General features: G+C 39.5%; 1 protein-coding gene across 1 annotated transcript in view; it reads left to right on the top strand.

Annotated features, from left to right (window-relative positions):
• LOC109928522 (cytoplasmic dynein 2 heavy chain 1) overlaps positions 1 to 24,497 on the top strand; it is a 534,366-nt gene that overhangs the window by 408,329 nt on the left and 101,540 nt on the right. The window contains exons 79-81 of the mRNA XM_048597671.1: positions 16,253 to 16,363; positions 18,105 to 18,260; positions 21,494 to 21,569. Of these exons, the coding sequence (XP_048453628.1) occupies positions 16,253 to 16,363; positions 18,105 to 18,260; positions 21,494 to 21,569 (343 nt within the window). The remainder of the gene's footprint in view (positions 1 to 16,252; positions 16,364 to 18,104; positions 18,261 to 21,493; positions 21,570 to 24,497) is intronic.

Here is a 24,497-nt window from a genome sequence, read left to right as displayed (position 1 = left end):
GGAGCAGCATTCCAAAAGCTTGTGATTTCAAATAAACCTGTTGGACTATAACCTGGTGTTGAGTGACTTCTGACTTTGTCCACCCCAGTCCAACGCCGACACTTCCATATCATGGCTGTCACGGATAGGCTGAATGACTGCTCACGATCTTTTGGTTCATCTTTCTTTCCTTGGTCTGTGCTCTCCTAGAGTCTTGAAAACTACACTATTGGACGTAATAAGCACATCTCCTACTTTTTACAATCAGCAAGATTCCCTTGATCAATACTGTCCTTGAATTTTTCTTAAGCTGTAATCTTTTTCAGATGCACAAAGCAAGTATTGCAATGGACTTTCAAACCCCACTATACTGCAGTGAACTATTAACGGCACACAGCTTCCTGTGAGTGCTAACTGCTTCCAGGATTTTTCTGGAGATTTGACCCCAAAATTAGCTGCCTACTAACTTCTCAGACATCTGCCTGATTTTTAGTAGCACAGTGACGTCCAGCTGGTATTATCTCTCTACTTCTCTGCCTGTCGCTCTCTTTCTCTCTCTCTCACTCTGTCTGTGTTCGCCTCTCTCTCTCTTTCTCTTTCTTTCTCTCTCTTGGAAAGAACAGCGATACATTTCCAAGTCACGGTGGTCAATGACTTGGAGCAGAGTATTTAGGTCGTGGTGTTCCCATGGATCTGCTGTCATTGTCTTTCTAGGTGGTACCAGTCATGAGTTTGAAAGGTGACTTATAAGGTGCCGAGATGAATTTCTTTTGTGCATCTTGTATTTTCTATCACTGTTGCCATTATTCATTGATGATGGATGTAGAGAATGTTTGTTAACATGACAATCAAATGCACTTGTCCTGCATGGCAGCAAGCTCCTTGAGTACTGTTGGAGCTGCACCCATCCAGGCAAGTGGGGATTATTCCAGCACACTTCTGACTTGTGCCTTTTAAATGGCAGACAGGCTCTGGGGAGTCAGGAGATGCAAGGTTCCTAGTCTCTCACCTACCCTGGTTGCCACTGTGTTTATAGTAGTCTGGCACCTTTTCTGGTCAAGTAACCCCAGGATACTGATAGTGGTAGGACTGAGTGATGGCAGTGTCATTGATTGTCAAGGAGCAATGGTTAGATTTTCTCTTGTTGTCACTTCTGTGGCTCAAACTTTACTTGCCACTTGTCAGTCCAAGCCTGGGTATTGTCTAGGTCTTGCTGTATTTGGACATGAACCTGCTGTAGTATTCCAGTAGATGCCAATGGTGCTGAAAATTGTGCAGCCATCAACGTCCATCTCTACTTCTGATCTTATGATGGCGGTAGGTCATTGATGAAGGAGCTGAAGACAGTTGGGTCTAGGGCATGCACCAGGGGAATTCCTGCAGTGATATCCTAGGGCTGAGATAACAGACCTCTGACTAACTTAATAATCTTTTCTTTGTACTAGGTGTGAATCCAACCAATGAAATGTTTTCTCCTGATTCCTGTTGACTCTTGTTGTAGCTCCTTGATACCACATTATGTAAAATGAGGCCTTGATATCAAGGGCAATCACTCTTACCTCACCTCTGGAATTCAGCTCTTTTATCCATATTTGTCCCAAGACTATAATGAGATCAGGAGCTGAGTGACTCTGGCAGAAACCAAACTGGAAATCAGTGAGCAGGTTATTGCCGAGCACTGTAGCCCTGTTAATGATACCTTATATTACTTTACTGAGGATCAAGAATAGACTGATGGGATGGTAATTCACCAGGTCGCATGTGTCCTGCTTTTTGTGTACAGGAAATACTTGGTCAATTTTCTGCATTGTTGGGTAGATGCCAGCCTTGTAGTTTTACTGGCACAGCTTGGCTGCGGGCATGGCAAGTTCTGGAGCACAAGCTTTCAGTACTATTGCCAGGCCCCATAGCCTTTGGCTAATTCTTTATCATGTGGAGTGAATCAAATTATCTGAAGACTGGCATCTGTAATACTGGGAACCTCTGAAGGAGGGTGAGATGGATCATCTACTTGACACTTCTGGCTGAAGATTTTTGCACATTCTTCAGTCTTGTCTTTTGCACAGATTTGCCGGGCCTCTCCATCATTGAGGATTTTGGAATCGCCTCCTCAGGTGAGTTGTCCACCACCATTCACCACTGGATGTGGCAGGACTGCAGAGCATAGATCTGATCCATTAGTTATGAAATCTGTTGCTAGTTTGCAATGCATGTAAGTCTGTGTTGAAGCTTTGTCAGGTTGACTCCTAGCTTTTTGGAATGCCTGAAGCTCCCTTCATTCAACAAGAGTTGATACCTTGGCTTTATCATGACGGCAGAGTGGGAGTTAGACCAAACCAGAAGGTTTCAGCTTGTATTGGAGTACAATTCTGCTGTACTGGCTCACATTGCCTCATGTCTTGAGTTAATCAATCTATTCAAGCTGGTTGTGATGCACAGCGCAATGGAGGTTATCCTCAATGTGAAAATGGGATTTTTGTCTCCACAGAAACTGTGTGGTGTTCACTTTTAAGAATATAGTCACTTTTATTTTTTTTTATTTATTTATTCACAGGGAGTGGGATTCGCTGGCTAGGCCAGCATTTATTGCCCATTCCTAGTTTCCCAGAGGGTATTTAAGAGTTAAACACATTGATGTAGGTCTGGAATCATGTGTAGGCCAGACCAAGAAAAGACGACATTTCCTTTCCTAAAAGACATTAGTGAATCAGCTGGGTTTTCTGACAATCAGCAATGAGTTCATTGTCATCATTAGAATCTTAATTCCAGATTTTTATTGAATTCAGATTCTACCACTACCATCACGGGATTTGAATCCAGCTTCACAGAAGATTATCTAGTCTCTTGATTAATAATACCACCTGCAGCAGGTAGATTGGTGAGGATGAGTCAAGTATGGCCTTTCTTTTGTTGGTTTCCTCATCACTTACCGTAGGCCCAGTGTGGCAATTATGTCCTTATGACTCGACCAGCTTGGTCAGTAATGGTTTTGCAGAGCCACTATTGTTGATTGAGCTTGATGTCTCCCCTCCAGAGAACATTCCTCACTCTTGCCACTCAGTGCTTCTTCCAGTTGGTGTTCAACATGAAGTCATGGTTATTCATGAGTTGAGGCGGTCAGAGGTTGTAATCAGCAGGACGTTTTTTAACCTTGATGCCATGAGACTTCGTGGGGTCTAGAGTCAATATTGAAGATTCCTAGCCAGCACAGGAGCACATTGCTTTTAAGGTATGATTATGTGGGTAGGCCTGTCAGGCGTTTGCTAATTTATTTGGGAGATAGCTCTCCTAATTTTGGCATGACCCCTCAGATGTTAGTAAGGACTATTTTGCCGTGTTGACAGGGCTGAGTTTGCCATTGTTGTTTCTGGTTTCTCAGTCAATTTGATGCTAGTTGACCTGTCAAGTTTCATTCCTTCCATTTGACTTTGTAAAGGTTTGATACAACTGAGTGGCTTGCTTGACCATTAGTGAGCACAGTTAAAAGCCTGGAGTCACCTATAGGCCAGATCACATCTAGAGGACATAAGTGAACTAGATGGCAATCATATGATGGTCATCAATAGACGTTTAATTCCAGTTTTTTTGTTTTGGTTCAAATTCCAATGTCAGCTATGGTGGATTCAAACCCTGGTCTGAAAAGCATTACCTTGGTCTCTGGATTATTTGTCAATATAGACAATAACACTACACCATTGCCTCCCTCAGCCCCTGGTTCTCTAGGACATGCCCAAACACTCTAACTACACAAATATTGTGTAATTCAGTTGACCAGCAGCCCTGCTTAACATGGAATCTACTTCCCTTTCACTCTCTCTTCAGGTAACTGTGACCACAGTGACTCCTGAACTATTTTGGGTGACCTGTTGAAAATCTTGCATTGAATCCTGTCGCCTATTGCTAGTCAGAATTGAGTGCAATAAATTTTGGAACAATCAAATACAGCAAACCCTCAGAACTCTTACCATTTTTTACAATGTTGCCCGATTCAAAGAATGCTGACTTTCAGCTCAAATTGCATGCAGAAAAAAAGGAATTAATTGCAACATCAAATCAGGAATATAGTCAACAAAACACCAGGAGATGTTAACATTCTGGCAAAACTAACATTTAATTGGCAACGAACTGCTACAGGTTAAGTGTAAGATGATACATTTTGGGACAAAGAATACAAAGGGTACACCCATTAGAAAATAAATGTTAGAGAAGCTGAGGGATGAAAAGGTATAGTTACATAAATCACCAAATTAATGACACAGGTCATAATACCTGAACTGAGAGGTTATACCCGTAAGGAAAAGCTAAACAGATTGATGCTCTTTCTGTGGAAAAGAGTTGGCTGAGTGGTGACTCAATAAAGATATTTATGAAAGGTTTTGATAGAGTCGATGTAGAGAAGTTTCCACCTCTGGAAAGAACAGAAACCATTCCATTCCATTCCATTCCATAAGTGCTCTACCTGAAGGTAGCCCATGGCTTATTGTCACTTGAACCATTTTCCTTGATAGTTTTTATTTTGTCAGTGGTAGTTTGTCATTGCCTTCCACTCTCAGAGATGCGGCAAGAATGCATGATGCAAGTCTCCCTCAGCCAGTACAGTAACTTCATCTACAAATATAAGATAGACACTAATAAATCTAGTAAGAAATTCAGGACAGTATTGACATGGCTAGCATTTATCCATCTAAGGGGAAGCTAAGTGACTGAACACATGAAAGAGAAGGGAATAGGAAGATATCTTGCTGGATTTAAATGCAAAAAGGTGGAAAGAGCTTTACTTGCTGCGTAAACCCTTGTTTGGGTTACCGAGCTGAATAGCCTATTTTGTGCTGTAAATACAGCTGCTTCGTGTTTGTGAGACATTGTAAGGGCACTAAGTGATGCTTCACACATAAAGATTTTTGAAAATAAAGTAAGGGTACAGTTAAATGCACATTTGCTGATTTTAATTCATAACCTTAAAGCACTCTCTTAATGGAGTGCATGGTGGAAGTGTTGGTCAGAAAGATTTGCCTGTTCATAGGAGTCTGACTGATTTTTCATGCTTTTGAATAAATGGATGGACAAAAAATAGGTGTGTTTCATTAAGAATGTCCACATTTCTCTCTCTGATTTCCCCTCTTTACTCCCATGGGACGCGATGCACTTAAATTTTCCAACTCCTTTCCCAGGGTTTCATATTTTCACCAGGATCATTAAAGGTGCAAACTACTTCAGGTCATGTTCCACTCTCCTGACTAACTGCCTCCATTACATGTGGGATTGGCTAAAGCATATCTATGTAAAGACATTACAATTCTCTGCAATTTTCATAATGTCAGGCCAGATTTTCAAAACGTCGTGGTTCATGGCACCTCAGAGGTGTTGTGAACCATAGTCTGTATGAGAGAACCTCATGAAAGACAAATTTTCAAGGTCCTCATCATGCTTCCATGACCCTTCATGCTCCCATACCAAAGAATATTCCAAATCCAACCCCAATGGCCCCTCTTGCCCAACGCACCTTCAAGATCTAAACTTTTTAACTGTTAGAAATTTATGCACTAAGCTGATACACAAATCTAATTACTTCCTTAGATTCTATCTGCACTAATATATGAAATTTGAGTCAGAATGATGTATTTTGTTTGGGGGTGCATTCTACAAAAAGACTACTTTTTGTTCTGTCGAGAAGGCGGGAGACATGTTTAAGCTCATAATGGAAGGCACCACCAATATTAAAAAATGTAAAAGACAAGGCACCGCCTGGATTGTCATGGAGTCAGCATATTTCTTTTTTGCAATTCCCTCCTTCTAGCTACTTCTGCTTGATATTCTACACTATACTCCGTGTTTCTTATCTTTTTAACTCAATCCTTATTGATTTGGTATCTGTTTTGTTGCTGGTTACAGTTTTGTTTGTCTACTATTGTTCTGTTATCTGCAACTAGTGCTGTGATTGCGCTTCCCCTCATTCCTTCTTAAATGTATCATTTCCTGCAATATTTAGTGCCAATCATTTTCTTTACATAGCTATGTTTTAGCCGATCCCACTATATTCTTAACCTCCTTACAAATTATTGCCTCCAGTTCATCCACTGTATTGTGAATACCAGGTATATTGCTGTGGCAGCAATTTAACTTAATTTTGTTTATTATTCACTTCCTACTGTATTTAATAGCTATTGTCTGTTTATGCTCTGTGAGTTTATCAAATCTCTGGCCATCATTTCTTTACATTAGTCCTTCATTTAGTTTTTTCCTTTACTCACACTTGCTGATGCTTTTATTGTTCGGTTTCTGTAAATTCTAGAAGTGTTTTCCGCCAAAATATTAGTTTAAAACTTTAATTACAATCCTTGTCATTCTTTCTGCTTGGACCCTGGTCACCGTTCAGTTCACATGCAGTCCATCTGAATGGTACAATTCCTGCCTGTCCCAGTATTGGCGCCAATATCTCATGAAATGGAAACCCTTCTTCTCACACTTATCCATTGGCCCTTTAGACTTTCTGCATCTGTTTGTCCCTCTGTCAATGTCCCTCTGTCAATTTGTACATGCAAACACTGTTTACACAAGATTTTTTTTTTAAAAACATGAGCACCATATCATTTTATTCTTAAAAAAATCATTTTTGAAAAAAACGTTTGAGTTTGTGGTGGGTTTTGCCTGCCACAGGAATTGATTGCAGCTATTCGTGATATTTTAAATTAAAACGTGTTATGATTCCAGCTGATGCTATTACTCAACAAATCAAATCTCCAAACTGCAGTCTGGTTTGATAAATCATCTGTTGTGTTTAATGTGGTGGACTTTCACTGAAACCTTACTATGCAATGGGCACACTTGGCTTTAACAATAAAATAGAATTTTAGTATATAAAAGAAATGAAGATAACATAAAACAAATCAAGCTATTTACATATAATGAAATTTGAAAGATTTCAAAAAGCATGGCAAATGTAAAATCATCGCTTTTACAGTAATCAAACATCAGATCCCTTTCTCATATTTGATAGGTCTGACTCAAGTGTTTTTTAATGGCTGGTCTTGAGACCGTGATATCCTCTTCCTTCATTATTCATGCAGCTGAGTTTGAGCATTCTTAGCTGTATAGATAAAGTTAATAGTAGTTGTCTGTGCCCTAGGGTGGAAGTTTCAAGACTAGGGGCACATTTTTAAGGTGACAGGAGAGATGTTTAAAAATGACACAAGGAGCAAATTTTTTACACAGAGGGTGGTTTGCATGTGGAATGAATTTCCTGAGGAAGTGGTGGATGTGGGTACAATTTAGGTGGGACTAGTTTAGTTTGGAGTTATGTTCGATTTGGAGTGGTTGGACCGAAGGATCTGTTTCCATGATGTATGACTCTATAATGACAACATTTAAAAGACATTTGAATAATTAAATGAATAGGAAATGTTTGGAGGGATATGGGCCAGGAGCAGGAAGATGGGACTAGCTTAATCTGGGATTATGTTCAGCATGGACTGGTTGGACCGAAGGGTCTGTTTCCTTGCTGTATAATTCTATGACTATGTCTTATTCTTTAATTCCTTTCTCCAGGAGAGCTAAGGTAAGGGATAGGGTTGGCAGATGACAATCACACCACTCTTATTGGTAGGTTTGATAACAGGTTTGTTTGGTCCTGAGGGAACAGAGTGCAGCAAGTTCAGAGAGAGACATGTTAGAGTGGATGAGGGGAGCACAGAAATTAAGGTGGCCAATATCACGTTAGCAGTTCTCAATGAAGAACTCATAATATAGAATGCTGACAAGCTAATGACCTAAGATGACGAGATGGAAGCTGAATCTGTGCTTCCTCAAGTCAGAATCAGCCATGAACTTGTCTTCCAAAGTCTGAAGAAATTAATTTTTCATGTCAGTTGTTACTTGAATATGCATTAGTTACAGACCCTTTATAAATCAGCAAAAAATAGACTTTTTTGGTATCAGTGATGAAAACAAACTTTGCTTTCTCGTGTCTTCTCTGCTACAGTCTCCATAGAAAGCCATAAAGTTGTAAAGTTTTTACAGAATGGAATGAGGTCGTTCATCCTATTGTCTCCTCACCAGTTATCAAACACCCATCTATTCTAATTCTGTTTTCTACCAGTTCAGCTCTAACCGAACTGATTTTTGAATCACTTCTGTTGTATTGAAATATGTTAATTCTGATTTTTCAGGGATGTGCAGATTTTTGTTGTAAAATATGATGAAAGTGAATATTAATTAAAATGCCAATTCCCACTTTAGCCCAGACGTTACCTCAATGTCTTATTTTTGTCACACACACTGTTTGAATTTCCTATATGGATTTTATTCAATCTTGATCGGTTTTGGTGGAGCAATAACAATGGTACCTGAAAGTTCATTATTGTTGACATGTGATGTGTTCACATGTTAAGATTTTGATTATGGGGTATGATCACAAATTTGTAAGAACAATAGAGTCTGCAGCTAATCGCGGGAAGGCATTATAATACATGTATACATTTGTTATTTGATTTCTTCACAAAGATTGTTTCACAACAAGGAACTGGTTGCACAAAGTTGTTAAATGACTCATTCTAATTATATCTTGATACTGCTGGCAAACATTCAGTTAACAGCATATTAGGACATCCAAGCCGGGCTTATTTAGCAACAAGTATGAAAAAATGACACAATAAGCTTATTCTTTGCCAAAGATCGGCTAAATGTCAATTAGAGGGAATTTCATGGAAGGTTTCTCTCCATGAGCTGTACAGATTGCCTCACACTATTCTCCCCTGCTTGCCCCATAATGTATGTACCACAACTCTATGTCAATATGCTTGTGCAATTGTCGGCTTTGCAATAGTGGAGGTACTCCCCATTGGCAGGACCTTTCAGAATTTCTGCTGCTGGCACAATATTTAAAGCTCAGTTGTGCATGAGGTCTTACATTGCCAGCTAAGGATAGTCCTTCACAATACTCATAGCAGGAGGGAAATGATAAAGAAAAGCTTCTGAGAGCACTCAACTTGGATGGGTGACGTTTCATTAGAAACAAAAGATTGCATTCATAATTGTATTGCCACTTTAAGCCCTCAACTGTGTGATTGATTGTCATTGCAACTGCAACTACAAGAATTAAGCTAAAGAGACTACCAATCCTTACACCATAACACGTTAGAACTCTGTCTGAAGAGGGGCCTATTGTTCCCTAGTGCCATGGTATAACACAGAATTAATATGGTGCAGAAGAAGGCCATTTGATTCATTGTGTCTGTGCCAGCTCTCCAACTTTGACATACTGCCCACCTCCTGTCTTTTACTGATACCCTGCACATCTGAGAACCAAGTAATGTCTGGAATGTTTTTTCAGCAATTTTGTAGAGATTTTTGATGGTATCCTGTATGCTTCAGATTATTTTAACAACTAAATGTACTGAAATGGTTATGTATCTTTTCTGATTTGTGATAATTTGAACTTTAGATCATCCTTAATGGGTTAGAAGAGACTACTCTGTAAACAACTAATGCTGCCTTGAATGCCTCAATTGAGCTTGCCTCCACCACATTTCCAGGCAGTACATTCCAGAGCTGAATCACCCATGTGAAAAGGATTTTTCTCACATGACATTTGCTATTTTTGCGAATCACTTTAAATCTGTGCCCTCTTGTTCTTGATCTTTTTACAAATGGGAAAAATTTCTCCCCTCTACTATATCCAGACATCTCACGATTTTGAAAACTTCTATTAAGTCTCCTCTTATCCTTCTTCTCCGCTAAGAAAACATCTTAATTTCACCAATCAATTCTCATTTCTAAAGTTACTCACTCCTAGAACCCATTTTATGATTGCCTTCTGCACTTTGTCCATTGCATTCTCATCCTTCATAAAGTGTAGCATCCAAAACTGTGCACTACATGCCAGCTGAGGTCTAGCAAGTGTCTTCAATGCCCCTATTTATAAAGCCTAAGACACTGTGCGCTTTATTAACTGCTCTGTTTAACCTGCTCTGTCACCTCCATCGATATGCTCCATTCCCTTTAGTAAAATGTCTGTAATTTTATTTTTTTTAATCCACGTTCTTCCCGCCGAACTGCATGAACTCTCACTTTTCTGCATTGATGTTCATCTGCCACTTTTCTTCCACTCCACCAACTTGTCTACATCTTTGTGGACTTTTGCCTTGTCTTCCTCAATGTTTATAACACTTCCAGATTTCAGATGATCAACAAACTTTGAAATTGTCTCCTGCGCATCCAAATCTACTTCATAGATATATATTAGGAAAAGTAAGGGTCCCAACTCTAACCCTTGGAAAACTCTACTATAAATCTTCCTGCAGCCATAAAATATAAATTGACCATTTGTCAGTATTTCTTATTAAAAAATTAGGAAACAGGAGCATGACAAGGCTATTTGACCCCTCAAGCTTGCTCTGACATTCAATAGGATCATGGTTGATCTGACATTCCTCACATCTTCTTTCCGGCTTGATTACCCTACTGAGCAAGAATCTGCCCCAACAGCTCTTTGTGCCAAGGAGTTCTGAAGATTCTCGACTCTCTGAGAGAAGAAATTCCTGCTCAGTTCCATCTTAAACTGATGCCACTTAATTCTGAGACTATGCCCTCTGATCCTACACTCTCCCATTAGGAGAATTTACCTCTCAAGCCCCTTAAGAATCCTATACGTTTCAATAAGATCACCTCTCATTCTTCTACTTTCCAGTGAATAGAGTCCCAACCTTTTTAACATTTGCTGATATGGATCATGCTAGTGAAACTTTTTTGCAGAAAGACTTCCGTACTCTTACACTCCAACCCTTTTGAAATAAGGACCATCATTCCATTACCCTTCCTGATTACATGATGCTCTATGTGTGAGCTTTCTGTGTTCTGTGCACAAGGCTCGGTGTTAGCACTGCTGTCTCACAGTGCCAGGAACCCGGTTTTGATTCCAATCTCGGGTGACTCTCTGTGTGGAGTTTGCATGTTCTCCCCATGTCTGCATGGGTTTCCTCCAAGGTCTTTGGGTTCTTTCCACAATCCAAAGATGTACAGGTTAGGTGGATTGGCCATGCTAAATTGCCCATAGTGATCAGGGATGTGTATGTTAGGTAAATTAGCCATAGGAAATGCAGGTTTATGGGGTGGGTCTGGGTGGGATGCTCTTCGGACATCAGTGTGGACTCAATGGGCTGAATGGTCTATTTTCACACTGTAGGAATTCTATCAAGTACCTCAAGTCCCTTTATGTTGCAGCTTTCTGCAGTTTTTCTTCATTCAAATACTATTGTTCTTTTGTTCTCCCATCCAAAAGAATATTTTCACATTTTCCCACAACATACTTTATTTGCCAGCTTTTTGCCCACTTAATAAACCTATCAATATCTCTCTGTAAATTGTTTGTATCCCTCTTGCAACTAGTCTTTTCACCTATTTTCATGTCATCTGCAAATGTGGCTGTAGTATACTTGCTTCATTCCTCCAAGTCATTAGTATATACTGTAATTAGATGTAGTCCCAACACTGATCCCTGTGGAACTCCGCTGGTTACACGTTGCTAACCTGAAAAAGAATCCCGTATCCCACCTCATTGTTTCCTGCCCATTAGCCAATTCTCTATCCATGACAATGTACTATCTCCAACACCATGTGCTATTTCCTTATTGCTTAAATTTTGTGAGGTACCTTGTTGAACGCCTTCTGGAAATCAAAATACAACATATTTACTGGTTCCCCTCCATCCACTTGAGAAACTCTAATAAATTGTCAGACACAATTTCTCTTTCATAAAGCCATGCTGACTCTGCTTGATTAAATTATGACTTTCCAAAAGTGATTCGTTTACTTCCTTAAAAATTGATTCCCACATTTTCCCAACGATAAATGTCAGGGCTATCAGCCTATCGTTACAAACTTTTTGGCTCCCTACCTTTTTGAAGAGGGGTGTCCCATTAGCAATTTTCCAATCCTTTGGTACAGGATCCAAGGATTTTTGGAAAATAGCACCCAATGCACCCACTATCTCTGTACCTACTTCTTTAAGGATCCTAGGATGCAAGCCATCAAGGCTAAGGGGCTTATCTGCCTTTAGCTCTATTAGTTTGTCTAATACTACTTTTCTAGTGCGGTGTTGCTACTTAATTCTTCCTCCATATTCTTTAGTATTAATGGGATGTTCGAAGCATCTTCCACCATATCTGCCTTACTCCTCTGCCATTTCCTTGTCCTGTATAACTATCTTCCCAGATATTCACTTTGCTCTCTCTCTTCCTTTTTATATGTTTAAAGAAGTTCTTATTGTCAATTTTATATTCATCACTAGTTTGCCCTCACAATTTATTTTCTGTCTCTTTATAATCTTTTAGTCCTCTACTGATTCTGAATTTATCTCAGTCTTTGGGGATATCACTGACTTTTGCCTCACTGTATCTTTTTTTCTTTAAATTTAATACACTCCTTAATTTCCTTGGTTAGCCATGGTTGATTTATTCCTCTCTTACAATATTTCATCCTAACTGGGATATATTTTTGCTGAGGGTCATGAACTACCTCCTTAAATATCTACCATTGCTTGCATACTGTCTTTCCTGCTTGTTTTGCCCAGTCCACTTTAGCTAACTCTGTCCTCGTTGCATTGTAATTCTCTTTATCTAAGTTAATCACAGTTGTTTCCAATCTAAGTTTCTAACACTCAAACTGAATATTAAACTCTATCATGTTCTGGTCACTACTTCTTAGGGCATCTTTTAATTTAAGGTCATTTATTAAACCTTCCTTGTTGCCCATTACCAGATCCAGGATAGTCCATTCCCTGGTTGACTCTATGACATATTGCTTTAGGAAACTATCTCTAATTAATTCTATGAATTTATTGTGGTAGCCACCCTTTCTGACTTGATTAACTCAATCAACATGGAGGTTGAAGTCACCCATAATTATTGCACCATTCTTTTTACATACTCCTATTATTTGTTGATTTATACCCTTTCCCACACTGTGGCTATTTGTATTTTGTATCCATGTTCTTACTACGCATTTAGTTCCATGAGCTATAACTTGCCCCACAAGTCTGTAATGTGACAGTGTATCAAATGTCTTTTTAAAGTCCATGACTTCTCAGCCTTTTAATAATCTGCAGAGTTCCATTTAAACATCATGACTGGGAGGTATCACAGATTAAACTCTTTCATTGAGGTAACTTATTTCCTTAATTGCTTTGAACAACCTATGCTATTTTTTTGTGAGGAGCTATACTTGCATCTGACTCCAGCCATGTTTCCGATGAGCTGGCCAAAAATGTTTGAAATAAAACTTGCTCATCCTAGATTCTGCCAAGCCAATGGCTTATTCTTGATGTAAATTTGCACGATATAAACAAATGACTGGGAACATTCCAACAGGCCTTTTAGTCATCCTCTGCCTGACATATACTGGTTTAAAATCATGTTTCCAGATGTTTTCTCTTCATGGATGCCACGAGACCTGCTGAGCTTTTCCAGCAACTTCTGTTTTTGTTTTTGATTTACATCATCCACAGTTCTTTGGCTTTTGTTTGGTTTATTTGTTCACTTTGGCACACAACATGTTGTTTCATTTCATTAATGATGTACAAAAGTTACCATGACAAAGGATTGATATGAAATACTGATACCCTTAATATTTCTGGTCTTCATTAAATGATACAACTGTAACCAAGCAGCTGAGATGTTTACCTATATTGAACTGATGTGATAAATCTGGAAATGTGGTAGTGATTGTCATTTTATTTGTTTTTGAATACCTTCAAGCCTCATGCCTCCATATCTTTGTAACTTCCTTCAGCTCAACAATACTCCGAGATATCATTCCTTCTCCAGTTCTGGCCACTTCTGCATCCCTAATTGTATTACTGTCTGTTGGCAGCCAATGTTCCTATTTTTTTGCCTCATACAAATGGATACGTTGGGTTCTAATGTATGTGTAAAGATCCTTCAGGTCTTCTAAGTAGAGGAATCTGCCCCTAACTAATGCAAATGATGCCACGGGCCGAGCTAGGGCCAATGCTGGGGACTCCAAACCATGGATTTCCGTGGTCACATCTCACATAAGTCCGATGTTAGACTATAAGCTAATATGCGCAATATAAAGGGGTACACCACTCCCAGAAAGATACAACCTGTCTCTGTAATGGATTTAGAGCTAACAAATGATCCAAAACCATGAAAAAGCATCATGATTTTTAAAAAGAAGTGTTTCACACCTCCTATGAGGAGGGTTTTCAATGGATTCTCAAAAATGGGTCAAGCCATTCCACAACAATGGTACCAGGCTGCAGAACTTTTGCAGCTTCCGGTTGGTAGGCCCGGAATGTGCATCCAGCAGTCGAATCTGTGACCCAATATAAATTATACTCCGTCTTGTTGATGCTATAGTATTTCTTCAAAGACTTTGTTATATTGATATGAAGTTGTATGAAATATACCATTAACAAGATAGCATTAATTCCTATACAACACATTTACTGTTTGTGAGAAGAATTATCACTTTTGAATTCATTAAATTATAATTGGTCATTGCCGTTTTATGCAGCTGTTTTTATACCACTTTGTTCAGTTAAATATAATTAAATTTGAATGCAGTTGCAAACTTGATGCTTTCTACCTTCATAATAATTAAAGAAGTGCCACAGAACTTTCACAGAATTTTTAAATCTTACTAATCTGTTTTGCCTTTATAATAACTTGAAATCTGTGGTCAGTAGTGTTGTATTGTGCTTGCGGCTGACTGTGGGGAAAAACACCCAAAATGATCTAGCAAACTTTGACGTGAATGTCACCTTTTTCATTGTTAATTTCATTCTGGTCCCGGGTACATAGTATCTCCTGCCGTTTAGCAGCATTGGTATCATCAGTTTGAACACCCAGTCACAGTGAAGAATCGTCAAGAACAGTAAATCAGGAAGTAACAAACAGAATTTTTCATTTGCCTTTTATAATTTCAAAGAACAAAGAACAATAAAGCATAGGAACAGGCCCTTTGGCCCTCAAAGCCTGTTAGACTATAACTGTCTTCTATACTAAAACTGTCTTTACTTACAGGATCCATATCCCTCTATTCCCTTCCTATTCATGTATTCCCCGACGTGCTTTTTGAATGCTGCTATTGTGTCTACTTCTACTACCTCTTCTGGCAACGCATTCCAGGCACTCACCACCTTTTTGTGTGAAAAACGTGCCTTGCACATTTCTTTTAAACTTCCCCCTCCACAGTTTGAGCCTGTGTCCCCTCATAATTGACCCCTGTACCCTGGGAAAAGCCTCATACTTTCCACTCTCTCCATGCTATTCACAAGCTTATAAACTTCTATCAGGTCGCCCCTTAACCTCTTGCCTTCCAATGAAAACAAACCCAGTCTATCCGACCTTTCTTCATAGCTAAAATTCCCCATACCAGGCAACATCTTGGCAAACTTTTTCTGTACCCACTCCAAAGCATCCACATCCTTCTGGTAGTGTGGTGACCAGAGCTGTATGTAATATTCCAAATGTGGCCAAGCTAAAGTTCTATAAAGCTGCAGCATAACTTGCCAATCCTTATACTCAATGTCCCTTCCAATGAAGGCAAGCATGCCATATGCCTTTTTTACTACCTTATCCACCTGCATTGCCATCTTCAGTGATCTGTGGACCTCCAAACCCAGATCTCTCTGCATGTCAATACTCCTAAGGGTTCTACCCTTCACCGTATAATTTCCACCTGTACCTGACCCTCCAAATGCATCACCTCACATTTGTCTGGATTAAACTCCATCTGTCATTTTTCTGACCATGCCTCCAACTAATCGATATCCTGCTGTATCCTCTAACAATCCTCCTCACTATTCACAGCTCCAACAATCTCCACCAATTTCACCACAAAACAATATGAAGGTGGTGAATTACAGGTAGGATTAAATGTCATAAACTTGAAAACAAATTCTATTTTAGGCATCTGTGAAATGTTGTCTTGTAATGAAGAAACTTTACATTCCACTGATATGCAATGAGGTTTATTCAGGGCTGGTGAGTCATTCAGCTTTAATTAAAAATTAGTGTATCTACAAAATCAGTTCTACCCCATTCAGCAATAGCTCAACTTTTATACTAAATATTGCTGCCAGTTTCACAGAGTTAGTAATGAATATTGTCAGTTTTGCCCTAATTACAACTGCAAAATGCAGATCATCATAAGATAGTGATATATTGGTGCATGTTAGGTTGAAAGCATGAAAGTTTAAATAAAATTTCATGTTTTTCAATGAGCTAATTAATTTTCTGTTGTCTATTTTAATCAGGAACTGAATAGACTTGAGCCACATACAAATTTCCGGCTTTGGCTTACGTCTGAAAATCATCCAAAGTTCTCCCCAATACTACTTCAATCCAGTTTGAAAATAACTTATGAAGTAAGTCTGTTTTACAGGAAAACCAGTTTTTAAGTCAATGTTCATTTATTAATTGTTTCAATGAGGAATAACCTTGCATTAAATGTACACATTAATATTATGTGCAGTGGGCATAACTACCGCTTTTGACATATTTAATAACCAGAACATAATGTTAGTTAGGTCGCAGCTGGAGTACTGTGTGCAGTTCTGGTTACCACATTATAGAAAAGAAATGATTGCACTAGAGAGGTTGCAGAGGAGATGCACAAGGATGTTGCCTGGGCTGGAGCAATTCAGCTGTAAAGAGAGTCTAATAGGCTAGGATTGTTTCCATTGGAGCAGAGAAGGCTGAGGGGTATCTGATTGAGATGTACGATGTTCTGAGGGGCATAGACAGGGTAGATAGGGAAAAAACATTTCTCTTAGTACAGGAGTCAATAAACGGAGGCAAATTTTTAAGGTAAGCAGCAGTAGGTTTAGAGGCGAGGACCAGAGATTGGAGATATCTGGGTGGTAGAGACAGGAACCCTCAAAATATTTAACAGCTACTTAGATGAGCACTGAAACACCATAGCATATAATGCCAAGTGCTGGAAAATGGGATTAAAATAGATGAATGTTTGATGACCAGCACAGACACAGTAAATCAAAGAGCCTGTTTCCATGCTTTTAAAACATTATAATTCTGTATTATTTTACTTGTGATTTTAAAATCCTTATGAGTGAATAAGACATTTATCTACTTTTCTCATTTAATTTTATCTGATAGACTTATTGAACTAGAATATGTAATACAGTAGGTTGAATGTCCAAGTGAAGCTTAAGCTTATTGTTTACTCTTTGGTATGAATCATTGAAAAAAACGTCTGTCATTTACAAAGAACATGTTTATATTGTTTTGAAATTGGAATAAATGGCCCATCTTCTCACCAGGACGGTGAGACTCTGTTCAGTTGAAGTAACTAGAAATAACAAGTCCGGCCCCCTAGATAGTTCTTCCCAATTTTCGCAGAATGGCAGGAATGGAGTCTTGGGCTTCATGCCTGCATGGTTCTTTTAAAAGAGTAGGTGCCTTCACTCCTGCATGATTTTACTGAGCTATAAGCAAGTCTGAGCCTTTTGGATCCATTTGGATAGCAAGGGTACTCTTTTGGAGAAGCAAGTTTGGATCTAGTTTTAGGACACCTTTGGGGAGGTAAGTTACTCCTTGATGGAGGTTAGCACTTTTGGCGTCAGGTATCCTTTGTGTGTAAAAGGTACATAAACTCATTGAAACTGTCAAGCTGTCAAAGGATTATCAAAGGGACCTGTCAAGACTGTTGAAGCATTTAAATCTCCAGGCTTTTTAATGTAGGAATAAAGAATCTTTAACTCACTCACTTCTGTATATTTAATAGTAATTTAGAAAAAGTTCATATAAGATTTTCCATTATTTTGATGTTTAGGAAATTTGATGTTTGGTCAAGATTACTAATAAGGCTGTCTAAAATTTCTCCTCGCAATAGAGTCATACAGCTGCAGTCACTAGTTACATAAACTGTGAAAACTGATTCAGAGGTCTTACTTCTTCATCTTGGATGGTAGAAAAAATGCTCAACATAAATAATACTGCTCTATTCTGAGTGTAATAAATTATCTGTTACAATTTCAGTGTACTTAATTAGATCATAATAGTATTAGAAAATGTATAATTATATGAATTGGATTGGATATGTTTAAGAATCCTATTTTTATTTTTTTTTCATCGTTGATCTAACAGGCACCACCAGGTTTAAAGAAGAACTTGATGAGGACCTATGAATCCTGGACATCAGAGCAGATTGCTAGGAAGGGTATACTGGAACGTGCACAATCCCTCTTCAGCTTAGCCTGGTTTCATGCTGTTTGTCAGGAGAGGAGGAAGTACATCCCTCAAGTATGTACTCTAGTTTTCAGCAAACATTTACAACCATAACAAAAGTTCAACTTGATTTTTAGTGACTCTTTAAAGTTTAAATATGTAGAAGTCAGGGGGCATTTTTCCCCTCCTTGGTGGTGGTGAGAAAGAAGGTAAGAAAGAGAAATAATGGGGCAATAAAAACAAAATACTGGCATTTTGGTGTTCTGAAACAAATGCAGGGAGTGCTGGAGAAACTCAGCAGGTCAGGCAGCATCTGCAGAGAGAGAAACAGAGTTAAAGTTTCGAGTCTGGCATGACCCTTCTTTAGAACTGAAAAGTGTTGGAAAGTATATTCTTTCCTTTACTTTTGACAAAGGCAGAGAGGAAGCAAGAGGGCAGATGGTGTCGAGACCCAGCGCAAAGGGATTGTTAATAATGGAGCACAGGAAAAAAACTGTAAAATGGGTGTAAATGAAGGTGTGAAATGGAGAGAATGGATTCTCTCTTCTCTGTGCAAAGTAAACAAGATGCAAACGCAGCAACAACAACAAAAACAGAAGTTGCTGGAAAAGCACAGCAGCTCTGGCAGCATCTGTGAAAAAAAATCGGAGGTTAATGTTTTGTGCTGCCAGTGCTGCTGAATTTTTCCAGCAACTTCTGTTTTTGTTCCTGATTTACAGCATCCGTAGTTCTTTTGGATTTTATTCAGACACAAACACAATATGGTTGTGCAGGGTGGGGGAAGTGAATGTAATAAAAATTAAGAGCAGAAATAATGCAGTCAGTTTCTGAAGTTATTGAATTCAGTATTGAGATCTCGGGACTGTAGAGTACCTAAGTGGATAATGAGACATTGTTCCTTGAGTTTGCATTGCGCTTCATTGGAACATTGCATCATACCAGGGAGAGAAATGTTAGAATGAGAGCAAGATAATTTATTGAAATGGCGAGAAGCTGGAAGGCTGGGGTCATTGCAATGGACAGAGTGGAGGTATTTACAAAGTGATCACCCAGTCTGCATTTGTTTTTGCCACTATAAAGGGGGCCACATTGTGAGTAACAAATGCAGTAGACTCAGTACAATTCTGAATAGAGCAGAAAGCCACACCGGAGACATCATCAGTTTATCGGAGAAAGAATTGTGGATGGGGGCCCAAGTGAGTCTGGAATAAGGAATGTTCCATTTAGCTCACAAAGTGACAGGCGTAGCTGGAAGTCATCTTTAACATGGGAAAAATGAGATGAGTCAAAGAAGAAGTTGTTCAAAGTGAGAACAAGCTCGGCCATGCAAAGGAGGGTGATGGTGTATGAAGACTGTGCAGGCCTCTTTTTAAGGAAGAAGCAGAAAGCCTTCAGACCATCCTGATGGGGAATGGATGTGTAGAAGGATTTCACATCCAACTGTTGTATAGAGGAGGTACTAGGACTAGAAAACTGGAAATTATGGAACTGTTTTAAAGATTCACAAATGTAAGTGGGTAGAGACTGAACAAGGGGGAAAGAATAGAGTCAAGGTAGAAAGAAATAATCACAGAGGAGCTGGAATAGGTTGAAATGGTGGATCTGCCAAGTGGGTCCTGTTTGTTGATTTTGGGAAGGAAGTCACATGACACCAGGTTATAGTCCAACAGTTTTATTTGAAATCACAAGCTTTTGGAGCGCTGCTCCTTCATCAGTTAATTTCAAATAAACTTGTTGGACTATAACTTGGTGTCATGTGACTTCTCACATTGTCCACCAATACCAGCACCTCAACATCAGGGAAGGAGATAGAAGTGGTCTGTGCAGCGTTGTGGGACTATGAGCTGGGAAGCTGTGGAGGGCAGATCTCCAGAGGAGATGAGGTCCATGACAGTCCTGGAAACTACAGCCTGATGTTTGTTAGTGGGGTCATGGTCCAGAAGGAGATAGGAGGAAGTGCCTGAGAGTTGGCACAGTGTCTGGCAGATAAAGGTCATCACACCAGGTAATAACCACAGTATCCTTATTGGCTGGTTTGATAATGCAGTCGGGGTTGGACCTGAGAGAATGAAGTGCAGCAAGTTTAGAGGAAGACAAGTTAGAGTGCATGAGGGGAGCAAAACAATTAACGTGGCCAATGTCACGTCACCAGTTCTCAGTGAAGAGATCAAGTGCCGACAAAAAGTCAGGGAAGGGAGTCCAGGTGGAGGGGGAATATTGGAGATGGGTGAAGGGGTCTATGTGGTAGAGAGAGGATTCCTGTCCACAGAAGTGGGCATGGAGTCAAATACATCAAAATTCATTGAGATGGCGGCGTAAAAGGGCAAAGAAAAATCCTCTGCTGATCATAGATCATTCAGCATCTGTGAAGGGAAGGTCAGAGGCTATGGTGAATACAACGCAAGAAATGGGAGTAAATAAAGGGATTGAATCAGAGGGAAGGGGAAAGGAAGAAGGATCCAGAGCAGCATCACTACCTTTGAGTGTTTGGACCTTGCATTTCTTAACACCTGAAAGGAAGAGAAAAATGTTCTTGTTAAAGCAAAGAATGACACAAAAGATCAAATCAAACTGAAGATAAGACTAAAGTACTGAAGCGGTCCATGCTTATGGCCAGCAAGACCTGGGCCACGTCCAGGCTAGGACTAATACGTGGCAAGTATCCTACATGCCAAAAATATACCATAGACCAACAAGACAGAATGTAATCATCTACCCTTGACATTCAAATGCAATATTACTGCTGAATCCTCCACTATCAACTTCCAGAGGATTACCGTTGACGATAAATTGAAATAAATCTGCCATATAAGCATTGTGACTAAAAAGAGCAGGTCAGAATCTAAGAGTTTCTGCATTAAGTAATTCACCTCTTGTTTTCTGAAAAGCCAATCAACCATCTTTCAGGGACTAGTCAGGAGTTTGAGGGAAAACTCCCCACTTGCCTGGATGAATGCATCTCTGACAATACTAGAGAAACTTCACAAAATCTAAGACAAAGCAGCCTGCTTGGTTGGCACCCCATCCACCAATATTAAGCAATCACTCCCTCCACCAACAAATCACTGTGATATCACGTATCCTTTACTGTGAGTGGGTCAAAATTCTGGAACTCCCTTCTAAATAGCACATTGGGTGTTTGTGCCTCATATGGACTGCAAAAAGGAGGCTCACCACCACCTTATCAAGGGCAAAAAGGAATAGGCAATAAATGTTGGCCTGACCAACAATGTCCATATCTCATGAATGAATTTGAAATATAGCCATGAAAATTTCAGGAAAAAATTCATTGTTTTCTTGTATTTAAGGGTTGGACCAAGTTTTATGAATTTTCTTTATCTGATCTCCGTGCTGGATTTGAAATAATTGACAGACTTTTTGAAGGTGAGCCAAGTTCCAGTGAAATACTGTGCTCGGGTTATTTAGATGTTAAATATTCCATTGTATAGACCTGTCCTTGCATTTGTGGCTGTTTCCTAATTGCTAACAAATAAAAAAGGGGCAATTTAGGGCAATTGTTTCTTTCAGTTGTTGATGATCCTCAAGGCACATATGTGTAAAAGTACATGGTAACATACACATAAATAATGATGCAATACATTTAAAGGCATTTCATTTAATTACAGAGAGCTGGCACAGACTCAACAGACCCAACAGTAACCTCATATGCTGCAATTGTTATATTATTTCAAGATAAGTGCAGATCTAGAGCTAGTAAGTTTGGATTGAAGATTTCCTTATGAAGCTCAGATGAACATACTGTCCTTCCTGGCACATAAGAAACCTTCAATAAATTAGAAATTGCTGGAGAAACTCAGCAAGTCTGACAGCATCTGTGGAGACATGCTACAGACCTGCTGAGTGCGTCCAGCAATTTCTGTTATTGTTTCTGATCTCCAGCATCTGAAGTTCGTTATTTCGTTTTATTTGAATAAATTTAAATTTACCCGGTCCTTGAGCTAGCTTTCGGGAAGCCACCAGCTCACTCTTTCAGCCTGATGTTAATGCTGCAGTCAGCTCCCAATTACACTATCGGCAATCTACATGTTTAATGAAGCAACCTGCTGACCTCAGACAAGCAGGCTCACAGAATTGTTTCAATGCAGAAGGAAGCCATTTGGCCCATTGTGTCTATGCAAGCTCCCTGCAAGAGTGATTCAGCTAATCACTCAGGTTAGGTGGATTGGCCATGCTAAATTGCCCAAAGTGTCCAGAATTGTTCCAGCTAGGTAGATTAGCCATGGGAAATGCAAGGTTACAGGGATAGGGTAGGGCAGGTGGCTCTGGATGGGATGCTCTTCAGAAGGTCGGTGTGGACTCGATGGGCTGAATGGCCTGCTTGCACACTGTAGGGATTCTATGATTCTAACTTAAATAACATGCTGACTTAAGGACAGAATGCAGCATGTTATGAGAAATGATAATTTTGCACATTGCAGAACGGTAGACGCCGATGTGCTCCTGTGGTCATTGCAAGGACCAATACTCTGTTATACATATATAAAAATGATTTCGATGTTAGCATACTGAGTAAAACATCGAAATTTATCAATAGCTTAACAAACCTGGAGATGTGGCAAACAATGAACATGATACCACTCCTTAGCAATAGGCTAGTAGAATGATGTAACTGGCAGATGGAATTTTTATTAGAGAAATGAGAAGTTATACGTTTTGGCAGAAGGGCTAAGGCAATAGAGACTTAATTACACAATCAAAGCTTGTGCAGAAACAGAAGGGCCTCAAGACACATATGCATCGATCTTTGAAGCCACATTACACATTGAGAGCTCTGCAAAACTTATGGGATCTTGGGGTTTGTACATAAATGAATTGGGTACAAATGCAGGGAAATTATTCAAAACCTTCATAAACCTCTGGTCAGATCTCAAATGAAGTATTGCATCTAAATTTGATCACAAGCTTTGGGGCTAGTCCTTGAAGGAATGCAGAGGAGGTCTATCAGACTGGTTGCAGGAATACGCTATGAGATTACCTCAGAGAAGCTCAACGTTTCCCCTTGTAGCAAAGAGGATTATGGAGAGATGGGATAGAGTTGTACAAGATTATGACAGACTTGGATGTGTTAAATAAGGAAAATCTATTCTCGTTACTTGATGTCAAAATTGCTAAGAGAGATGGATTTAAGGTTTCAGCAAAGGGTATAGGAACAATGTGAGGAAACTATGTGAGCAGTAATGTAGAACTCGCTGCACACGTGTTTGTGAAAGTAGACTTGATGAATGATGAATGATTTGAAAGAAAAATTGGATGGGTACTTGAAGGAAATAACCTTGCAGGCCAAAGGGATACAGTGGAGAAATAAGGTTAACTTGATTAATGAAATAAATGATCTCCTTCTTTGCCATAATTATTTTATGATGCTACGGCTTTATGTGTTCACTGACTTGCACTTATTGTATCCCAGAGATAAAATCAGGAATGCCTTTTTTTAAATAAGTTGAATAGCAATTGTACAGAGCCAGAGGATTCTACATGTGGAATTAATTGGAAGCTAGAGAACTTGGGGAAGCAAATAGTGATATCTTGAAAAATGTCCTATTACAGAAGAGGAGGTGCTGGATGTCTTAAAACGCATAAAGGTGGATAAATCCCCAGGACCTAATAAGATGTACCATAGAACTTTGTGGGAAGCTAGGGAAGTGATTGTTGGGCCCCTTGTTGAGGTACTTGCATTATCGATAGCCATGGGTGAGGTGTCAGAAGACTGAAGGTTGGCTAGCATGGTGCCACTATTTAAGGAAGGTGGTAAGGAAAAGCCAGGGGACTATAAACTGGTGAGCCTGACATCCGTGGTGGGCAAGTTGTTGGAGGGGATCCTGAGGGACAATATTTACATGTATTTGGAAAGGCAACGACTGATTATGGATAGTCGACATGGCTTTCTGCATGGGAAATCGTATTTCACTAACTTGATTGAGTTTTTTGAAGCATAGACGGAGAAGATTGATAAAGGCAGAGTGGTGGACGTTGTTAATGTGGACTTTAATAAGGTGTTCGACAAGGTTTCACATGGTAGACTGACTGGCAAGGATAGATCACATGGAATATGGAGGGAACTAGCCATTTGGGCACAAAATTGGCTTGAAAATAGAAGACAGAGGGTGGTGTTTGAGATAACAAGGTGTAGAGCTGGATGAACACAGCGGGCCAAGCAGCATCAGAGGAGCAGGAAGGCTGACGTTTCGGGCCTAGACCCTTCTTCAGAAAAAAAAATGGTGGTTGAGGTTGCTTTTCGGACTGGAGGCCTGTGACTAGCTGCAAGGGTCAGTGCTGGGTCCACTGCTTTTT

Source organism: Rhincodon typus, chromosome 6, assembly GCF_021869965.1.
Source record: "Rhincodon typus isolate 14 chromosome 6, sRhiTyp1.1, whole genome shotgun sequence".
In the NCBI taxonomy this organism is placed as follows: domain Eukaryota; kingdom Metazoa; phylum Chordata; class Chondrichthyes; order Orectolobiformes; family Rhincodontidae; genus Rhincodon; species Rhincodon typus.
This window is presented reverse-complemented; position numbering and strand designations above follow the sequence as displayed.